General features: G+C 46.5%; 1 protein-coding gene across 1 annotated transcript; it reads left to right on the plus strand.

Annotated features, from left to right (window-relative positions):
- The first annotated feature begins 331 nt into the window (after positions 1-331).
- Positions 332-12,780, plus strand: ENC1 (ectodermal-neural cortex 1). The gene is made up of 3 exons (XM_061129541.1): positions 332-735; positions 4,324-6,136; positions 10,181-12,780. Exon 2 carries the CDS (start codon positions 4,335-4,337, stop codon positions 6,102-6,104), a length of 1,770 nt encoding a protein of 589 aa, XP_060985524.1. The 5' UTR covers positions 332-735; positions 4,324-4,334; the 3' UTR covers positions 6,105-6,136; positions 10,181-12,780.
- The last annotated feature ends 8,733 nt before the right edge of the window (positions 12,781-21,513 follow it).

Here is a 21,513-nt window from a genome sequence, read left to right on the forward strand (position 1 = left end):
AAAACTTGTTTTACTCGCGATTCCCGAAGGCTGCAGCTGCTCGTGGCTGAGATTTCGCATCCGCTTTGTCTCTCTGTCTCCCCCTACTTGCCACAGCCCCCTCCCCCGCTTCCTCTCTCGATTAACTCCCCCGACACGCTCTCCTCCCCTTCCTCCTCCTCCTCCTCCTCCTCCTCCGCCGGCCGCTTTCACGCGCTTCCTCCCTCCCCCCCTGGTGTCACTTTTTGCCTACGCGCCCTCTCCCCTCCCCTCCCCTCCCCTCTCCTCCCCTCTCCTCCCCTCCCCGTCTCGCCGCTTATAGCCGGGCGCTGGGCTGCTGGGCGCAGACTGCTCGGGCAGCCGGAGAGGAGGCTGCGCGGCTGAGGCGCTGCAGAGGCCGAGTGGAGACGCCAGGCGGCCGCCGGCGCGCACGGCTCTTTCCAGCTCCCTCCCCCGAGCGTTCAGCCCGCCTCCTTCCGCGGCGCCTGCGGCCGCTGGCTCACTCTTCCCTCCCGAGCGCCCTCCGGGAGCTGCTCCGCGGGTGGCAGGCACAGAGTCCGTGACCTGGGAACCGCGAGACCGCGGCGATCAGCCCGCGGTAATCAGCCAGCGAGCCGGAGCTCCATGCGCGCTCCTTTCGCTGGGGCAGTCGCTGTTGCTCCCTGGGGCTGAGACGTCTGCTCCGTCGCCTCCCCGCCCGGTTACCGAGGCCAGACCCAACTAACTGGTTGTGTACTGTGGCCGGCCGCCACTGCTGTAAGTCTCCGCCACCGCCGCGGACCTGTTGCGGGCGCCGCGGGTTTCAGGGGCTGCCTGGTCTGCGTGTGTGTGTGTGTGTGCGCGCGTGTGTGTGTGTGTGTGCGCGCGCGCGCGCACCGCGGAGCCGGGAGCTCCGACTTAGGTGGCGGTGGGGAGCTGTTCCCGGGCGGAGACCCCGGCCCGCTGCTGCGCTCCTACGGCAAACAGAGCCGGGCGCTGCCCGAGGGTCCTCCTCTCCGCCGCCCCGACGAGCCGCTGGGGAGAGAGGAGCTCAGCCAGCATACGATCGACGCCCCCAGCAACACGCCCGCAGCCCCACTCCCCTCCTCGGGAAGAGCTGTGCCGAGCGCGCGGGATTGTTTGTTCCCCTTGCACCCTTTGCGGCTCTGCGAACCCAGGGGTCACGCACAGACACCCCTAGTGAGGGCATGTTCACTGCGGCCACATGTCTGTGGGGAATGAATGAAAACTGCTTTCTAAAAAATTAGTTTTTTGTCATTCAAGTTGTTTAGCCTTAACATGCTTAGCTTGGAAGGATAGGAATTGGTAGGCGGGGTGGAGATGAACCACTGAACTTGGCGTGTATCTGGTGTGCCCTTACAGGCATGGCCTTGTGTTAAAGAGCATTACAAGTGCTATAGAGGACTTTATGGTAAAATGCTTTTCTTGTTAACAGTCTCTCTATAGTGTTGTTCCTTTGCTATCAATAATGTAAATTGCCTGAGAAAATCTGCCTAGTTTCTCCTTTGATGGCCTGGAGATCAGGTTCAAAACTTTAAGAAATGTGACGCGTTGCTAAGTATTGGAGGCTGAGATCCTGGTTAAAGAGCATTAAGTGAACTGAAGTTACTGTAGCCAGAATTCCTTTTGATGTTCACTGGTAATAGCAGCCCTTTTCCCCTTCTTCTTTGTGGAGGCAGGTTAAGTATATGTGTGCGTTTTTTGGCCACTTAGTTGGCATGCAAATATTATTTCTCTGGGGGCTTAAAAAATGCCAGAAGGATGATTCATTCTGTGTTGAAGGTGTGTTTAGAGGCTGTATACAGGGTTTCTGCTGATGCTTTAACGTTTGCATACTTTTAAAGCAAAAGGCAAGTTGTCTCCCTTGGGTCTTCAAGTGTACCTTTTAATCAAATATTCCTGCAAGATTGTTGGATTTTGACTGTGACACACTTCTCCATCTGGGTGGCATCCAAGATGACAGGCTAGGCTCTTCTGCTGGCTTTTGAACCTACTTGGGAAATACAGGAGCATAAACACAGGCTGCAAAGAGATGCAGATCCTATATCCCACGGTCTTCTAAACTGTTATGTTAAGTGTAAGCCTGGCTATGAGTGTTATTTTACACTGCTCAGGGAAATGCCTTCTGGGCCTGGTGGGTGTGATTCCAGCTCAATCTGCAGGCACTTTGGTGCTTCTGTACCTTTTGCAAGAGCCTCATTCTTCTGTCAGAGCTGCATTCACTGTTTGCCAGAAAGAAGGCAGCTTTTTTAAAAATTGAAATACAGTTGATTTACAATGTTGTTAGTTTCAGGTATAGAGCAAAGTGTTCAGAATACACACACTTTTATGAATTCTTTTCCATTGTAGGCTATTGCAGGACATTGAGTATATATGCTATACAGTAGGTCCTCTGCTACACAGTAGGTCCTTGTTGGCTGTCTATTTTATATATAGTAGTGTGTGTATTTTAATCCCAAACTCCTAATTTATTCCTCCTTTCTCCTTTCCCCCTTGGTAACCATGTTTGTTTTCTATGTGTGTGTCTATTTCTGTTTTGTAAATAAGTTCATTTCTATCTTTTTAAAAAAGGTTTTCCATGTAAGCAATATCATATGGTGTCTGTCTTTCTCTGTCTCACTTACTTTGTATGATACTCTCTAGGTCCATCCAAGGGAGACAGCTTTTGAGGTTGCTTTGGAAGCATTAGTTTAAAAAAATTAAAAAGCATAGCTACTCATTTGGAATTCTTGCAAGTTTCTATATAAGGCATAAGAGTATTTATACCATTTTTTGAGGTTTAGGCTAAAACTCTTCTTCAAAGTACTTAAGATTGAATGTGCTCATGCAAATAATGACTACAGCAGTTGAACAGCAGGGATGCTAATTCAGGTTTCGAACACATTGGAGAACCTGGTGCATTTACATAGGGTCCTGTTGCTCTTTGGAGCATTGGGCCTCGGGTAGCATGGACTAGACCTTAGAGGCTTAGCTTGAGGTGGGGGTGATGCTGGCCTCCTCACCATTTGTCACCGCTCAGGTCACTGTGGAGATGGATGGCTGCTTCCTAAAGTCTTAACACCAGAGCCCTAGGACTCTGTTGTTTATTTTCATCTCCAGTAAGTCATGTTTACTCATGATAAAAAGTTACATGCCTAAAATAAAACAAGTTGCAACCCCTAATAGTATGAGGCTGGTGTGTCAAAGGCACCTGCCTCTGTTGTTTTTCTGTGCCTGCCTTGCCGCTGCTGGTCAGGTTGAAGGAAACAACCTGGTAAGGACTGGCTGTTCCCTCTCTGGAACAGATACTGTATCGATGCAGTTCACTGTCCAGGAGTAAACAGTTTCCCTACGAATCCTCTGACAGGCGGGTTCTTGAAGCCTTTATTCCTTTGACTTAACAGAAGGGTAGGGTTAAAAAGGAAAAAGATAATTCAATTTTTGAAGATAGGTGATAGGCGTGTCCTGTATCTTTAGCCTACACTTTGATGATTGAGGAAAGCCAAAGAGTCAATTCAGTTCTGCTATAATTCCCATTTAGATACTGAGGAAAGCACTGTAGTCAGCAAATAAATTCTAGGGTGCAAATAAATTCTAGAGTGACCCTAAGTTAACAATGGCTGGCACTGTGTTTCCAGGATAGCTTGCTGATCAGTAAATGGTCATGTTTATACTGGGGCTCTTTTAGGACTGAAGTGGTAGAGGTGTCTGGTTAGAAATGATTTGTGATGTTAAATAAATGTTTGGTCACTTCGGAAGTTGGCTTACACCTGTGGTTTTAGTGTTACATTTCCCATTTACTGTACCTACACTTTGGTAAAGACAGTGGGTCTTACCAAAGGAATTCTTAATGGAATTAATTAGTAGGTATTTGTCTTACACATGGCTTTATGTTGCATAGGGCATTAAAACTTGTGCCCATCCCGGCATTACGAGAGCTGGAGGCCTGGCATTCATTGCAAGTGACCAACCCTGAATCAGCTGGCCCAGGGCAGGGACCTGTGAGAATGAGACCTTGATCCTCTTGGCTTTTGCTGACTTACATTCTCCAGGACTTCAACATCCTGAAAGTTGGCAGTCAGGTTTTCCAAGATGAACCTGCTCTTGAGCAGTGATTTTTTTTTTTTAAACAATGTATAGTTTACATAGCTCAACAGTAGTCTTGAGTGTCTTTCCTTATAGGTAACTGTCTCTGGCTTTGGATAGGCCTGGCCATCCATTATTCAGAATATTAGGCAGCGGGGCCCGCAGTGAAGTTTTTTGTTCCCTCGTGTCTTTTGTCTTCTGGTTTCCATGTGGCTTTGGTTCGGCTGTTCCGAACACTGGGAGCATCCCTGTTCAGTAGTTGCGTGTGGTTTTTTTCAGGAGTGGAAACAATGTCTGTCAGTGTGCACGAGAACCGCAAGTCCAGGGCCAGCAGTGGCTCCATCAACATCTACCTGTTCCACAAGTCGTCCTACGCGGACAGTGTCCTCACTCACCTGAACCTGTTACGCCAGCAGCGCCTCTTCACTGACGTCCTTCTCCACGCGGGCAACAGGACCTTCCCCTGTCACCGGGCCGTGCTGGCCGCATGCAGCCGCTACTTCGAAGCCATGTTCAGCGGGGGCCTGAAAGAGAGCCAGGACAGTGAGGTCAACTTCGACAATTCCATCCACCCGGAAGTCTTGGAGCTGCTCCTCGACTATGCCTACTCCTCCCGGGTCATCATCAATGAAGAAAATGCAGAATCGCTCCTGGAAGCCGGCGACATGCTGGAGTTTCAGGACATCAGGGATGCGTGCGCCGAGTTCCTGGAAAAGAACCTGCACCCCACCAACTGCCTGGGCATGCTTCTGCTGTCCGACGCGCACCAGTGCACCAAACTCTACGAGCTCTCCTGGCGGATGTGTCTCAGCAACTTCCAGACCATCAGGAAGAACGAAGACTTCCTGCAGCTGCCCCAGGACATGGTAGTGCAGCTCTTGTCCAGTGAAGAGCTGGAGACCGAAGACGAAAGGCTTGTGTACGAGTCTGCAATTAACTGGATCAGCTACGACCTGAAGAAGCGCTACTGCTACCTCCCAGAGCTGTTGCAGACGGTGCGGCTGGCGCTGCTGCCGGCCATCTATCTCATGGAGAACGTGGCCATGGAGGAACTCATCACCAAGCAGAGGAAGAGCAAGGAGATCGTGGAAGAGGCCATCAGGTGCAAACTGAAAATCCTGCAGAATGACGGCGTGGTGACCAGCCTCTGTGCCCGGCCCCGGAAAACTGGCCATGCCCTCTTCCTCTTGGGAGGACAGACTTTTATGTGTGACAAACTGTATCTGGTCGACCAGAAGGCCAAAGAGATCATTCCCAAGGCTGACATCCCAAGCCCGAGAAAAGAATTCAGTGCGTGTGCAATTGGCTGCAAAGTATACATTACTGGGGGGCGAGGGTCTGAGAATGGAGTCTCGAAAGACGTCTGGGTGTATGATACCCTGCATGAAGAGTGGTCCAAGGCGGCCCCCATGCTGGTGGCCAGGTTCGGCCACGGCTCTGCTGAACTCAAGCACTGCCTGTATGTGGTCGGGGGGCACACTGCTGCCACTGGCTGCCTCCCAGCCTCCCCCTCAGTCTCTCTGAAGCAAGTGGAACATTATGACCCCACAACCAACAAATGGACCATGGTGGCTCCCCTCCGAGAAGGGGTCAGCAACGCCGCAGTGGTGAGTGCCAAGCTCAAGCTGTTTGCTTTTGGGGGTACCAGCGTCAGTCATGACAAGCTCCCCAAAGTTCAGTGTTATGATCAGTGTGAGAACAGGTGGACGGTCCCGGCCACCTGTCCCCAGCCCTGGCGTTACACGGCGGCAGCTGTGTTGGGTAACCAGATTTTTATTATGGGGGGAGACACCGAGTTCTCCGCCTGCTCTGCGTATAAATTCAACAGCGAGACTTACCAGTGGACCAAGGTGGGAGATGTGACGGCAAAGCGCATGAGCTGCCATGCCGTGGCCTCCGGAAACAAACTCTACGTGGTTGGAGGGTACTTTGGCATTCAGCGATGCAAAACCCTGGACTGCTACGACCCAACGTTGGATGCGTGGAACAGCATCACCACAGTCCCGTATTCACTGATCCCTACTGCATTTGTCAGCACCTGGAAACATCTGCCTTCTTAAATGCCTTGCATCCTGGAGAGAGTGAGCCTGAGGTAAGTCAGCTCAGCTGTAAGTATCTGTATAGTTGAGTGAGCTGTGTAAGCTCGTATGTGGAATAAGACAGGCTCCATATAGCCCATCCTGTAGAGGGACCACACAAACTGTACCAATAAAATCACTTGCACACCAAAGCTTAAACACTTTTGTTGACCACAGCTGCAACCCCCCCCAGATCATCAGCCAGTGGTTCTCAGCCTCTACTGAGCGTCAGAATCTCCCAAGGAGCTTGCCAAAATCTGCCCACCCCAGAGTTTGCTGGGTCTGGATGGGTCCCAGGCATTAGCATTTTTAGAAAGTTCTTCAGTGATTCTAATTACGACCTGGTTGGGAACCCTGATCTATGTTAATAATGCCAGCTGATGTCTTCTGAGCCCTCCCCATTTGCTGGCTGTTGGGCTGTGTGTTTCACATGGATCTTTTCATTTGGTCCCTACAACAACCCTGTGGGGTATTATTACAGGAGCACTTTATAGATGAAAACACCTGATGTACACAGGGGTTAAGTAAGTTGCCTGAGGTCATAGGGCTTAGCAGGTGGAAAGGTTGGTCAAGACCTCCGCCCAGGCAGTCTGGCTCCAGATCGTAAGCACTTCAGCTCATGCCGAATGGGCACTTAGTACATTTCTCATTGGTATCACCCCAGGAGATAATTGTTGATATTTAGATTGAGCTTCCTCAAACCCTTTTTGGAATGAAGCAGGGTTTCAAAAATCAAATGCTAAAAATTATTCCCAGTGTATTCTGTCCAAAATTATTTATTAGCTTATTTAAAATGTCCACCCACCCCCCCATCCCCAAACTGCCCCCTATAGGGCATTCACTAACTTTTGTGAAATCTGGGTCTGTCCTTGGAAAAAGTTGCACCTGCATTGTATAAGCTTGTCTGATGCGTGGACACAGAGCCATCCAAACCGCCCTCCCTGCAGCTTTTCAGAGTTAATCATTCAGGCTGACCTCATTGTCAGGGTGAACAAAAGTTGTGTTTCTGTGTCATATATCTGAGTACATAATGGTTGTCTTGTGTACTTAAGAGTATATCATACTCTTGGTTCAAATAATTAATAGGCCTTTGCAGTTCAGGGTTCGGGGAGCTAATGGCTGCCTTGCTTGCTTGTAAAGCACTCAGGATTGGCCCTGAAGTCACTTAAGCATGTGTATGTGTAGCACAGAGCACGTGGAATGGGTTGATTTGTTTTGGTGACTAGAGGGCTCGTTACTAATAATAAGAGGATGAAGTTTAAGACTCTGCTCTGGAGGAGCTGCTTGTGAAGAGGAACTCATTACTTGGAAAGGTTCGGTTCTGTGTCCTCTAGTATGTTTCACACCTTTCAAGGGGACCGTCCAGCAAAGAGGGGATTTGGACTCATTTGTCTTTTCTTTACCCATCTCTTACAGCTCGTTTAGAAACACCAGTAAAATTGACCTCCCTTTCACATGTAATCTTTTTATTTCTTTCATTTCTTCCACCATCTCCTCCCGCCTGTTACAGTTGGTACAGTTCTTAGTAATGTAATGTTTACCTGCTCTGAGACACCGTCAGGGGTGCAGGAACTGTCAGGACCGTCTTCTGGGGAGCGAATGGGGTAACTGTTCAAACCAAACTGGTTTTTGCAGCCTTGCTGGCATCTCAGTAATCCTGAATAAACAAATGCTCTGAAAGGGGGTTACTTCATTTGCAATATAAATGCATTACTCAACTCTAAAGCAAGTTTAAAGAACCTTCTAGGCAGAAACATCAATTAACAGCCGTGCTAAATTGGGTGTTAGTCCAGAATTGAGTATATTTGCATAGGAGAGCCTTAAAAGTTGCCAGTGACAGTTTCGATACTTCCAAGCGGTAATTGGCCTGGCATCCTTGGAGTGAGATAAGGAACTGGAGGCAGAAAGAGAGCGACCACGTGAGTCTGGTTCTAGTGTTCAGCTGTGGAGGCTAGACCTCTCTGCACTTCAGACTTCTCCTTTGTTAAATGAGTGATTCAAATTGTGCTTTCCTTGAGATCTGTCCCAGTTTAGACTTGGATGAATTGATAAATGAGAAAAAAGCAAAGAAAGGGGTGAGAATACCTAGCCCGTGTCAGTAACATATTAAGTGTTCAATACTCTTTATTAGTTTTCTTTCCTCCCTTCAATTTAGGCCTTACTGCGAAGTGGAATTAGCTTTATGTGTTGTGGGAAAATGAGGTTTCTATGACTGTTACCTGCTTGTTGTCTCTATACTTCAATTTTGGTACCTTCTTTCTCAGCCCAGAGTGAGTATGTTAGCAAACACTTGAATTCATCCTCTCCTGGGTCTTTGAACCTTAATCACACATGTCCGGCCCCTGGGAAATGGAGCAAAAAAAGTGTTGGGTTATATTCGAAACATATCCTCTCCACTCTTGGTGCTCTTAGCCAGAGAGTCAAGCACAGGACAAGCAAATTTGACGGGGCTGGATTTGCCTTTTTAAAGGATGGTGTGGGCCTGATCAAAGCCACTCTTGCAGTTTCCGACGGGGAGAATGTTGGTTTAAATTTTTAAAGTTTACTGCACACAAGATAGTGTTGAAACACTTAAGCCGGATGGAGTGACTTAAAAGAGGTACGGTGTAGGTATCAGCCGTGAGCTGCAAGCACTTCCGGGACCTGGCTTTGCCTTCCAAATGTAGGTGCTACCTGAATTAATACAGTGTTAACACAAAGTTTACCTCTGCCTGAAAGCTTATCCACCAAGGTGATTTTAATTCTTTCTTGCTGCTTTGTTAGCGCTGGGAGGGACGGAAAGGAGATGACTTTGATTTCACTGCATGTTCATGGTGCTCTGTGGCCCTGGCTTGACAACACTTGGATTTTGGTTCGCTTGTGCCCTGCTCCCCTTTCTAGAGGTGTTTTTGTTTTGGGTGTTTTGTGGTTTTTTTTTTTTTTTTTTGGTTTGTTTTTCTGTTTGAGTATGCAACATCTTGAAATTTCATATTGTTACAAGATACATTCTTTTGGTCTCATGTTGATGTATAGGTTCCAAGGAGGTGTGGGGGTGGGGGATGACACCTTAGTCTAAGGAATGTCTTGAAAGCTTGAATCGCTGTTTTGAAATGGAAGAAACAGCTAATGGAATGAATCAGACTTCTGAACACACGAGAGCAAGAAGGACTCCGTGAGTGATGAGCGGCCGCTCCTGAATTCCCTTTGTCTCTACTTGGAATTTCAGCATTGGGGCTGCAGATTCCTATGCTAGGGCTGGAAGTGTGCTCCAAGAACAGATAGGGGGAGCTTTTCAAAGACAAAAGCCCTCTGCAAACTCTCCTTATGTAAAATTAGACTTAACCAAGTGTGAAGGATGGGTGGTGTGAGAAACCACCAGCTCCCATGAAACCTGCAAGCTTTGTGGTTCCAGCACCTTGAATTTCTAATTGACGGGCAGTCAGTCCTGTGGGTAATGATGCTGAATGCTGCATCCCACAGCCCGAGTCTCCCAAGTGTGGACTGATGAACTTGGAGAATAAACTCCAGCCCTGGCTGCTGAGGCCTGATGTGCTGTCATGTGAAAAGAAGCGAGACTGATTTCTGCCATAATGAATAGCAGAGATGCATTTAAATAAGAGGATTAATATGTCTGCTTTCTATATGGTGAATAAATTTAATTTGGAATCCTTTATGGTAAATGGGCCAAAGGGGGTGGGCGTGAATTGGCAGAGGAATCTCTTATGACCCTCTGGTGATCACTTTACAGTGGCTCTGTTTAACCATGGAGAGGAATTACGCATATCAGAAGCAGAAGATGTAACAGCACCTAGATGTGTAGGTTTGGTTTGAATGTATGTGTGTTTAATCAGGAAGTGAGGATCTTTTCTGTGGATACCATTGTTTTTGCTGGAGCATCTGCATGCACAAATGCACAAGTGTGTTCATTTAAGTCTGGCACTTTAAATATCTTTGCACTGTGCCTACCAAATGTGTAATTAAGACCTTTAGAAGCAATATTGACCAGCTCTGTCCTGAGTTTAATTTTTTTTTTTTAGATTTGAGACTTAACAAAAAATCTTCCTTCTCCTCTATTTTAGCTGACTCCATCCCTCGATGAGACAAGATGTGATTTCTACTTTAGAGAGGCCAAATTGAATGAAAGACAAGAAAAAGGAAAAGAAGTTGCTACAAGACTCGCATCCAATCCACTGCACCTTGTAAATGCTTCAAACTGGACATGAAGGAAGGGGGTGGGGGAGGGGGTGGGATTTTCAGTGCAAGTAGCACATGGTTTAAATATGAATGAACAAACCTGTGATCTAGTCCTTGTCTTGTAATTGTGGATTAATGTCAGCATTAATCAGCTTCTCAAAGGGAGAGAAAAGCCAGCCCTTTTTCCTTGCTGTACCATATTCAGCATTTGATTTTCCATGGGTTCCACCACTTAAGTGTAAAATTTGAAATGGTTGTCACCTCTCTCTGAGGAGCAAGCTTGAAGCCTCCACACCAGCTGCTGTTGGAGATTTGAAAACCCGACTGTGGGGCCAGGAGGGGAGTTGGCTGGGCTGGCTGCAGAAGTGAGGACCGCTGGACTCCACGCTAATCTCCCAGGGCTGTGCTCCCCAGAAATGCTTCTGAACAATGGGGACATTGTTGGTAGCTGTTTGCTAGATGTTCTTTTCTATTTATAAGTGACTTTAAACTTTCCCTTGGCTGGTAAGAAATGTGTTGTAGATTTAGCTATTTATTGTTTGAATCCTGCATGCTGAAACAGTGCTTATAGTTGTCTTCACGTGTATGGACGCGTGTGAATGGTTGTATGTTTTGCACAATTTTGTGACCATTGTGATGTGCTCTGCTGCACAAAAGTGAAAACTTTGGCGTTACAATTAGGGAAATAACTGGAGGGTGGGTTGGGCAGGGTTGGGGGTGGGCGGATTTTGTAAATGTCAAGACAGGGAAAGATTACAAAATAGAAACTTAAAGTTACATCCTAGAGGTAGGGAAAGCATGAAGGTCATTTTTTTCTTAAACTTAAGTCAACTTGGGGGTGTTGTGGGCTCTGGTCATGCCGGAGGCTCCTGGGGCAAGGGAAGCCTTCTTTCTGTCCTTCCCATCCCTCTTCGATTTACTTGCTTCTGTCTCAGCTACTGAAGTTTGGAAAGGACCAAATCACTTGGCAGTTTTTTTGTTTTTTTTTTTTCCCCTTTGTGTGATATCCTGGAATCCTGGAAATTCTATCGACTAGTTCTGTATATAGGGCACAGGTAAAGGCATTGTCCAAAGTTTATTTATTTATTTATTACCCTGTGAGAATGCTTGGCCATAACCCTAGTTAAAACAGAACTCTCACCGACAGAAATTAATTCACTCATCAGATTTGCTTGACCAAGACTGGTCGTTCTTTCTTCCTGCTGTAGCATTTAGCAAGTGCTAGAAGTTCTCCAAGGCGATATTCAGAGGGGTAGAGTGTATACTGCAGTGCTCTCTCTTAGGTAATTCTCTGAGAGAACTCTTTGGTGCACCAAAGTGACACGTATGGCCCCCCCCAAACACCAGAGAATTGTAAGCAGTGGCCCCCGCCGAGAGGCCTCCCTGGAGAGCTGGGAATGGGTTGTGAATACATTCTTTGCTAGTTGCAGTGCTTGTTTGCTAAACATGTGCCGTGATGGGTATTAGCGGTAGACTTATAGGTGCTTCCTTGCCAGTGTCCGGGGAAGCCCAGCATTTGCAACTCACACTGCTTCCATTGCTGTTTCTCATAATATTGTATCTTAGAAAATAGGGTTTAAGACCGATAACCTTTGACATTGTGTGTTTGCATTGTCTGATGACAGATAAATCCCTCACATTTCTCTCCACCTGAATACATTAGACTAATTGTACATGTCTGTCCGTGCCGTGAATAAGTGGGCTATAGTCGGACCAAAATAAATGAGCCATTGAAATCAAAGGGAGGGTCTCAATACTTTCCAGCAGTCAGTCCCTCGCTCTTAGATGTGTTCTAAGCAATGCAAATGTCTGATTGTACCCTGGCAGTATATTGTAGCAGTTACAGCTCCTTAGTTTGTGATGCAAATCTGGCAAGATGTGGGTGTCGCTACGTGGCTTTTGAGAGCAGGGTGAATTTTCTGCAGCTGTTTCGAAGATGTGGTCTGCCCTTGAATTCTCTATTAATTGCAGTGTGTGAGCCAGAGAGAGCGGTGGTCAGGGTGGGCCCGCAGCCTGCAGGGAACTTTCTGGACTCCTGCTCTTTGAATTGACAGAGGCATTTGGGCTCACTGCTTGACCATTCTCACCCTGTGAAATGTCCTACACTTTGAAGCAAATACAATTCACAGCACAGCGCACACAAAAACCTTGGCATAAGACAGAGAAGGTTCTTCTTATTCTGTAGACTGGTTGCTGTGGAAACAGATAACAAAGGGCAGCCTTCCACTTCTGGTATAATTGTGTAGACCCCTTTTCTCTGGGCTTGACACCTGTCTGAATAAGAATGATTAGAGCTGAATAATATCCCTCTTGACTATTTTGAGTATGTGGTTCACGTACAAAACTGTAAGTTGAAGAAGTAAAGTGTTCGTGTTCATATGTACTTGTTTGCTACTACATTTTTGAGGTTTTGTAAAACTGTTATTTTTTTTTTTTCACAATGTGAAACTGAAGGTCAAATAAATTATTAGAGATTTTCTCTTCATTGTGTGTATGGGTCATTATTGAATATAACTTTAGGGATTTAAAAATTGTGCTTTTTCTAGTTGAATTCAAAAGAGGATCATTTCAAATTTTTCTGGGTGTCCTCTATTTCACCATTTAGTTATATCCATTTATTAGAGCAGTTTTGCACATTAAGGAATTTAAAATTTTGGCCTTTTAGAATATTTAAGCAAACCCAAAGTATACCTCAGTTGGGCTTACTGGTAGTTTATAAAGTCATGTACTATGCAGTGATAAGACAGCATGCCTAATATATAGAAGGAATTTAGTTTCTGTACTCCTTGTGGGATATATTTTGTTACGAAAGCTGTGAAAGAGGCTGGAGGTAAATCCTGTTTTCATCTGACACTGCCTTAGAGTCATTTAAAGTAAGTGAAAATGTATGCATATTATTTCTTTGAAGTGGCACGAAAAACCACAAGTTTAACCCCTCTGGTACACTTAGCTTCTTTCCAGTTGAAAGCCGCCATCCCAGCCGGCTCATCGTAAAGCCTCTTGCGCCCACTTCAGGATGGCTTCATGTCTCATGGAGATGGTCCCTTATCACTTAAGGTGGGCCCCTTGTTGTTTTAATGGGCAGAGCAACATTGGGCATGATCTTTTTTGGATAGACCATAAATACTACCTAATTAGAAGTCTAGGAGAGACACAAGTAGGCAGAGTGCAATTACTGCCCTTGGACTTGGACCAAGATGTCAGAGCAGATGCCTCAGGTTTTACAGAAGCGTCTTTGAGGCCCATGCTGGGTGAGGCTGGTCCGGAGCCAAGCCTTGAGAACAAGTGACTGAAGAGTCCTTCGGTCCCTTGGCACACAGTGACCCATGGAAGCCCTGATGGTGACGTCATCTATGACACCATGTGACGTGGTGAGAGGGGAGAGTTAGTGGACACGTGGGATCCTGGGAGGCCTTGATGCCATTCCTCAGAAGGCCGGAGAAGAGTTCATGTAGAGATGATTGGGGACCGACTTCTCATTCTCAGGAGTCCTTTATCATCTCAGTAGGGATGTGTAAACAGATTAAAGAAGATACTTCAGATTCCTAATTTTCATTCATTTGGAAATTTCACTTCATTCAGATATCCTTATCACCCCAATGGTGGCTACATTAGTCTGGATTGCCTTCAAATGTGTATAATAGCAATTGAAATCTGGCCATGGTGGTTTATCCACAGTTGGTGAAACCTTTTGGAGGCTGGCAATCCACGGCTTGAACGGTATGCCTACAAGGCCATTAGTGGTCTGGGGTTCTTCTTTTTAAAAATTTATTTATTTATTTTTTGCTTGGCTGTGTGAAGTTCTAGCGTGGCAGATGGGACCCTCAGTTGTAGACGTGGGATCCTTTCGTTACGGCATTCTGGGTCTTTAGTTTCAGCATGTGGGATCTAGTTCCCTGTCTAGGAATCAAAACCGGGCCCGCTGCAATGGGAGGGCAGAGTCCCAGGCTCTGGATCACCAGGGAAGTCCCAGGGGCTCTTCTGCCTTGGCATCCTGGACGTGGGCCTTTGGTCCTTATGCTTACAGGCTGGCAGATGTGCTGTGCTGTGCGTAGGCTCTCAGTCGTGTCCAAGTCTTGGACTGCAGCCCACCAGACTTCTCTGCCCTTGGGATTCTCCTGGCAAGAATATTGGAGTGGGTTGCCATGTTCTCCTCCAGGGAATCTTCCTAACCCAGGGATCGAACCAGGGTCTCCTGCCTTGTAGGTGGATTCTTTACCAGCTGGTCTACCAGAAAAGCCCATGGCAGCTGTAGCTCACAGAACTACATGTGCATTCTAGGCGGCAAAGATGGGGGCAAAGGGGAAGAAGTATTTGTCAGATGAAATTTCCTTTTTCTTGAGACAATTAAGTTTCCCAAAAAGACCCACCTCAGAAACTTAAACACCTCTCACTGGCCAGAATTGGGTCTCACGACCTCCTAAAGAAGTGAGAGAGCCTGATAAGAGGAGTACTTTTATGTACTCCTCTTACAGGGCGTGATGCCACCCCATACAAAAAAGTGATTTTTTTGTTGCTAAGGGTGAAAAGGAGAGCAGATGTTGCTAAGCAATTGCTGCCTAGGGTCTGCCACAGTGGATGATCCAAGGGTCATTTTAAACAATAGCCCCATTGATGGAGTGACTATGAGGCACTGGGGCTGCACTAAGGACATGCTTTCCTTCATCTCTTAATTCTCACAACAAATGCAGGTAAGTACAGAGAGGTTCCCTAACATCTCTAAGCCTCAGTTCCTTCCTCTGTAAAATAAGGGTGATTAATTTTTGTTCTTGTTCAGTCACTAAGTCGTGTCTGACTCGTTGCGACCTCGTGGACTGCAGCACCTCTGCCCTCCACTATCTCGTGGAGTTTGCTCAGATTCATGTCCTTTGAGTCGGTGATGCTATCTAACCATCTCATCCTCTGCTGCCCCCTTCTCTTTCCTTCAATCTTTCCCAGCATCAGGGCCTTTTCTAATGAGTCAGCTAGAAACATTTATTTATATGCTACATTTAAGCACCAAGCTCAGTGCCTGGCACATCGTAGGTTCTCACTAATTTTCATGTCATTTTTAGATATTTTAAACATCCAATAAATCAGAATCTGAGTGCTTATTCTGTGTGACGGATTGTGTTGACATGTCCATCACCTTAATTGATCCTTAGAGCAATTAAGAGGCACTTTTTTTTTTTTTTGGCTGCACCCACGAGGCATGTGGGATCTTAGGTCCCCCACCAGGACTCAAACCCCTACCCCCTGCAGTGGAAGCTCAGAGTCTTAACCACTGTACCCCCAGGGAGGTCCTGAGAACAGGCACTGTTATTACCCCCGTTTTGTAGATGAAGAAACAGGTTTTGAGAGATTAACTTGCCAAGGAAGTGGTGAAGCCTGGATTTCAAGGCATGCTCTATGAACCTGTCCAGGAATGTGGAGGATGGTGACTCATGGGGCTGAGCCTGACTGTGGGAAACCCAGGACTGCCCATATCTATTGTGTCTGGGAAGGCGTGACTTCGTGAGAAGGGCTGAGAAGTTTGCAAGTGGTGAGTCCCACCCTGGACACCAGGACTAAAGAAGCAAAGGGAAGGAAAATCTACTAGGCCGCTCACAATGTTCCTTGATGACAGGTTTCTGAAATTCTGATTGAGGAGAATTTTTAAATAAATGGGGGCCCTGGGTGGTTGTTACACTTGATAACTCATTGAGCTGTACACTTAGACTCTGTGTACTTTTCATTCGTATAATGTTAATCGCTTAAACATTGAATATACAAATAGACAATAGACAGTGCATGATAAAAATACAATTCTGAACCATAAAAACCTGCAGCAACCAGACCAGGAAACCAACTGTATTATCTCCCGTAACCAGCCCAGAATGTCAGCCTGCAATCTACAAGTCAGACTTGCAGGAAGTCAGATTACTATCTCTAGCAACTGGTCTAAGAAGTCAAACAATAACCTGTGCAACAATTGGCCCCAAACAGCCAGGACCTGATTAATAACTTCCAGCTTTTCTAGTTTTTGTTGCTACTCCCCACTTCGGACCAACCAGAAAAAAATCAAATATCCCCTCCTAACTATCATATAGCATGCCTGCTTCTAGTTAGCCTGCCTCCAGCTTCCCTAGGTCACCAGCCTCCAACCCGGGCATATCTGAAACCTTCCATTTTTTCCACTATAAAGCTTTCCCACTTTTGTGCCGCCTTTGAGTCTCTGCCAAAACCAACTGACAGTGACCGACTCCCCTGCGATACAGCAAGCTCTGAATAAATAGCCTTTGCCTGTCTCATTTTGTTGATTTTTGTTTATTTTGACAGACAAATGTTTGTTCGATAAAAAGTTAAATATTTCAATAAAAGTGTTCATAAAAATGAAGTGAGAACCAACATTTTGGGTTCTGGGCAAGCTGGGCTTTCAGAGGATGTTATTTGCATCCTGCATGTCACAGTAAGATGAAACGTACACAACACATATTGTATGAGAAAAATGGATTTTGAGTTAATGAGGTTGAGATTAGGGCATCTGGTTTGCCAAAAGGAGAGCAGTTGCTTTGTTTGGGAATATTGTGAATAAAGTGAGAACACTTAAGTGAGTTTTACAGCCATATTCATGGTGCACATGAATGTATGAATAAATGCAAAAACTTAGCAGTTAATTCCTGGTCTTGCCTGTCACAAATCTTAAGTGCTTTGCCTGTCTGACACATACTCAGACAAGCCATCTGTCCTGCATTTGAGTTTAATCACAGACAATGAATTGTAAAGCTCTGTTATTTGTCAGACCTTGGACCACTAAGTGCAAGAACTAACTTTCAGAGGAAAAATAAAGTGTACATTGAAGCTTGACTAGGAATTAAAAGCAATCTGACTAAGTAAATTATAAATCTACCATAATCTCGTCCCGCTCTGCTTACAGCCCAGCTTGCTTTGTGAATTTGGGAAGACCAGATGAGACAAAGTTTCTGTCTTTCTCTTTCTCTGGTCCTGTTTCCTTGGCAACCATAATCTTTATATGGGCAAAGATGGGGCACGGCATCGAGGAAAGGCAGTTGGAGGGGCAGCCAAGTCTTCTACTAATCCTTTTCTTGGGTTCTTGGATGATTTGTTTTGTTACAAAAAGTGATTTTACACCCAGTTTTTAGACGTTGCTGGGGTGTTTATTGAATATCCTAGAAGGGCTGAGAGCACTTGCTGCTATTGTAAGTACAAAGAAGATGAAATCAGTAGATACAAATTGGGCACCTGCAAAGTGAGAACTAAAACCTCTCTCTCTCTCTCTGAGGATCTAACTAATCTATCCGCAAGCTCTAAATTGCAAACACCGGGGTACCACTCAGCCACCCACACACATTCTGGCCAAGTCCGTTGCTGCCAGGAAAACCGTTTTTGAGAGAAGAGATCTAGGAATTCTGCTACCATGTGTCTGCTCTGAAGGGAAGGATGGGAGAAAGAGTGAAAGTAGAAGGATCCTGGGGCAGACGTGCCTGGGGGTCCACCTCACATTCCTTTCAGATGCTTACTGGGGTTGCACCTATTCAAGAGACGGAGGCTATCAGTCAGTATCCTGTTAAAATGGAAATCCCTAAGCTCAGTCTGGGGGGCTGTTGGTATTTACCTGTTCAAATGATCCAGGCCACCCTGGGGCGTGGGTGGGGGTGGGGGCGCTGATAAGCTGTGTCAGGGAACCCTGTGGGGGGTTCTGCCCAAGTGGGGCTCAGGCTGGAAGGCACACACAGGGGAACACTGGGAGTCAGGAGGCCTGTGGGTCTTGTCACAGCAGGTGGGAGAACAAATGAGAAAGGCACGATTTTACTTCAAAAATGTTACCGTTGGTGGGAGGGAGGGATGAGAGGGCAGAGCATGGAAGATTTTTAGGGCCCTTAAGCTATTCTGTATGATACTATAATCATTGAAATGTCCTTATGTATTTGTCCAGACCCGTAGAATATATACCAAGAGTGAATCCTAAGGTGATAATGTGTCAGCGTTAAGTTCCCAATAGACCCAGGCTGCAACAAATGGACGACTCTGGTGGGGACTTTGATAGAGGGGGATGTTGTGTGTTGCTGGATGGGGGCGGGGCGGGGGGTTATGTTGCTGGTGTGGGAACCCTGTCCTTTGCTGTCAGTTCCGCTGTGAACCTAAAACTGCCCTAAAAAAAAAGAAGGTGTATTAAATGCCAAAAAAATAAAACAAAGAGTCTTTAAAGGATGTCAAATACATTGTTAAACCTAAATAAGTCATATAGTGTATATATATATTTTAAAAACTGTTACCATGGGTGAACTCCATGTACTGGAAAGAGGAAACTCTCCCATCCGTGCATTCATTGACCCAGGACCCCGGATCAGGCCCTCCTAGTGCAGGCTTAGGACGTGGAGTCATGATGAGGAACGAGCCACCAATTATAACAGTGCTGCCAGGAGGATACGTCCTACACTCCAAGCTGTGAACTCAAAATTCACACTGTCAGAACCGACTGACTCACAAATTAATGACAGTCAGTATTTTGGCAAATACCTATACATGAATATCTGCATTCACAGTATAAGCGTTGATTCAGGGATCTTTATTTCTGCACATTTTTTTTTTTTTTTTTCCTTCGTAAGACTTTGTGTTTGAAATTTAAGGACTGTAATATATTCTTATTTCCATGTTCAGGTATTTTTCTAGTGCAGAAAGTCAACTTCATAAATGGCAGTTGTTGTTCGATCACTAGGTCGTGTTCAACTCTTTGCAACCCAATGGACTGCAGCACGCCAGCCTTCTCTGTGAAAGTTGCTCAGTCGTGTCTGACTCTCTGTGACCCCATGCACTCTACAGTCCATGGAATTCTCCAGGCCAGAATACTGGAGTGGGTAGCCGTTCCCTTCTCCGGGGGATCTTCCCAACCCAGGGATCGAACACAGGTCTCCCACATTTCAGGTGGATTCTTTACCAGCTGAGCCACCAGGGAAGTCCAAAATACATATGCCTGTGTGACTAGAAATTCATTTTGTCATTCACTGGTCTATTGGCTTGGAACATTTTCTTTTGAAATAACCAGAGAAGGAAGGGATAATAATCCCAGGTTGAAATATAGAAATGTTCAGAGATAAAACAAGCCATTTGGGAACAACAATGGGTCTTTTAAAAGTTCTGGTAGCACTGATTAAAGATAGCTGGGAGAAGCAGGGTGTCTGTCTCTCGAATGACACAGCAAGGCTGGCCTTGCGGGCTGGGGCTAGGGCAGACGGCTTGAAGTATCTGTGCAGAGGCACCTTGGAAATCCCTGGGGGGTGGAGAATGGAGTGGAGCATAGAGTCACGATGGAGGTGGGTAACAGGTTGGGTGTCCTTCGCTCCCAGCAGACCAGAGAGGAGGCTGTGAGGAAGATGGGTCTTGGGGGACGACTGCCTGAACAATCTCTGAATGGCACCCCCAGCTTTTCTTGCCATCCAGGAACCATGTCCAAGGGCAGACAGTCACCCTCGGGCAGGGATTCCCGAGGCCTCTGGGCTGGCACTGCGTGTGCCCTAAACGCTGCACATTTAGCGAGTTACTCAGTCTGGGTGGTGAGCTGTCATCAGCAGATCCCTTCCTGCCTCTGAGAGCGAGGGCTGGGCAGCATCCTCCCCTTTGCATCTCTGACGAAGGGTGTAGGGGCTCTTTCAAAAACAAGAGAAGAAAGGGGCCACCTTCCAGGTGGGAAGGGGTGGTGGGTACTGCACCTGGAGACCAGGGGCCAGGCAGCAGCCCTCAGTGGGAGCAGAAACGGGCGAAGGGGAGAGGGGAGAGGAGCCGCTCACCTCCTCAGGTTTGGCTCATGCACAGACGGCCACGTTCACAGGTGGACCCGGAGCGGCGTCAGAGTCTGTGATGAACGTACATGGTTTCTGTACCCACCGTATGGGACAGAACCTATAAGAAAGGGAAGCGGGGGGCCTTCCCTGGATCCAGTGTTTAAGACGCCACACTTCCAATGCAGGAGGTGCAGTTTGAATCCCTGGTCAGGAAACTAAAATCCCACATGCCAAGCAGTCCCTCCAAAAAAAAAAAAAAAAAGAAAGGGATGAGGGATGAGTAGATGATGGAGCTGTTGATGCCTGGCAGGCGCCCCACTAGCAACAGGAAACATTAGTCTTTAGAAAAGCGCTTTCTCTCCTTCCTGCCTTGCTTCACAAGGGTCTGACCTTGGATGTGGTCTGAATCTCTCTCTACTTTCTCTGGTCATCTCCTCATATTCTTCAGGCCTTTCTCCTGAACATCTCTCGCTGGGCCCATCCTGTCTTGATGTCCGCTTCTCAGAAAGTCTTAGTCACTCAGTCATGTCCAACTCTTTGTGACCTCATGGACTGTGGCCGTCCATGGAATTCTCCAGGCAAGAATAATGGAGGGGGTTGCCTTTTCTTCTTCCAGGGGATCTTCCCCACCCAGGGATGGAAGCCGAGTCTCTTGTGTCTCCTACATTGCAGGAGATGCTTTACCGTCTGAGCTACATGAGGACCCGACTAACCCAGAAGGGTCACAGCTGAAGACAGATTGGAATCGCCGCCTACCTGCTACCTCACCCCTTGACCCTGTGATTTCATGCGGGCCAGGCAGGTGTGGGAGCAGGTAAGGGACGGTTTCCAATAGGGATGAGATCATCTGCATGGCCCAGCTCTCAGTATCTCACTTGCAGAGGGATAGTTTTTTTTTTCACTTTCAATTTTGTATTCAGGGGAGATGACTAAATGGTTTTGAAAACTTCCTAGCATTTGGCAGCAGTCTGCCTGAGCAGAGTGATATGATTGCTCTGCTAGCAACTAAGCTGCAATTTTCGGCAGGATTTCCAGAGCGTCTCAGCATCTAACAACTCATGAAAACTGGGTGGTAGTTTCAGGATGCCTAACATCTGTTTGTTCGTTTCGTTACAAGTCACCTGGGCAAATGCTCTTCCTCCCTCTGCCCCATAAATGAGCTAATATCCAATTAGAACATTCTGGTTAATAGCAGCAGCAATCATCCAGGGGCAGTCTACAACAAAGCCTTAAAAGTAATGGCACTTCCCCATGTTAACAAAACCAAACCATTATTTTTCTCTTAGCTCAGATGGGCTATTTGCTGATGTCTTACCAGCCATCACAGCTTATTCTCTGAGGAAGCAGCAGCCTTGGTTTCTTTGAAAAGAAACTGCTCCTTTTATCTGGCGGTTTTGAATAAAAAGATTTGGGAGCAATATAATGTGCATTTTTACAATAATGTGGTTCCATAATAG

The sequence above is a fragment of the Dama dama genome, chromosome 25 (assembly GCF_033118175.1).
Source record: "Dama dama isolate Ldn47 chromosome 25, ASM3311817v1, whole genome shotgun sequence".
Lineage (NCBI taxonomy): Eukaryota > Metazoa > Chordata > Mammalia > Artiodactyla > Cervidae > Dama > Dama dama.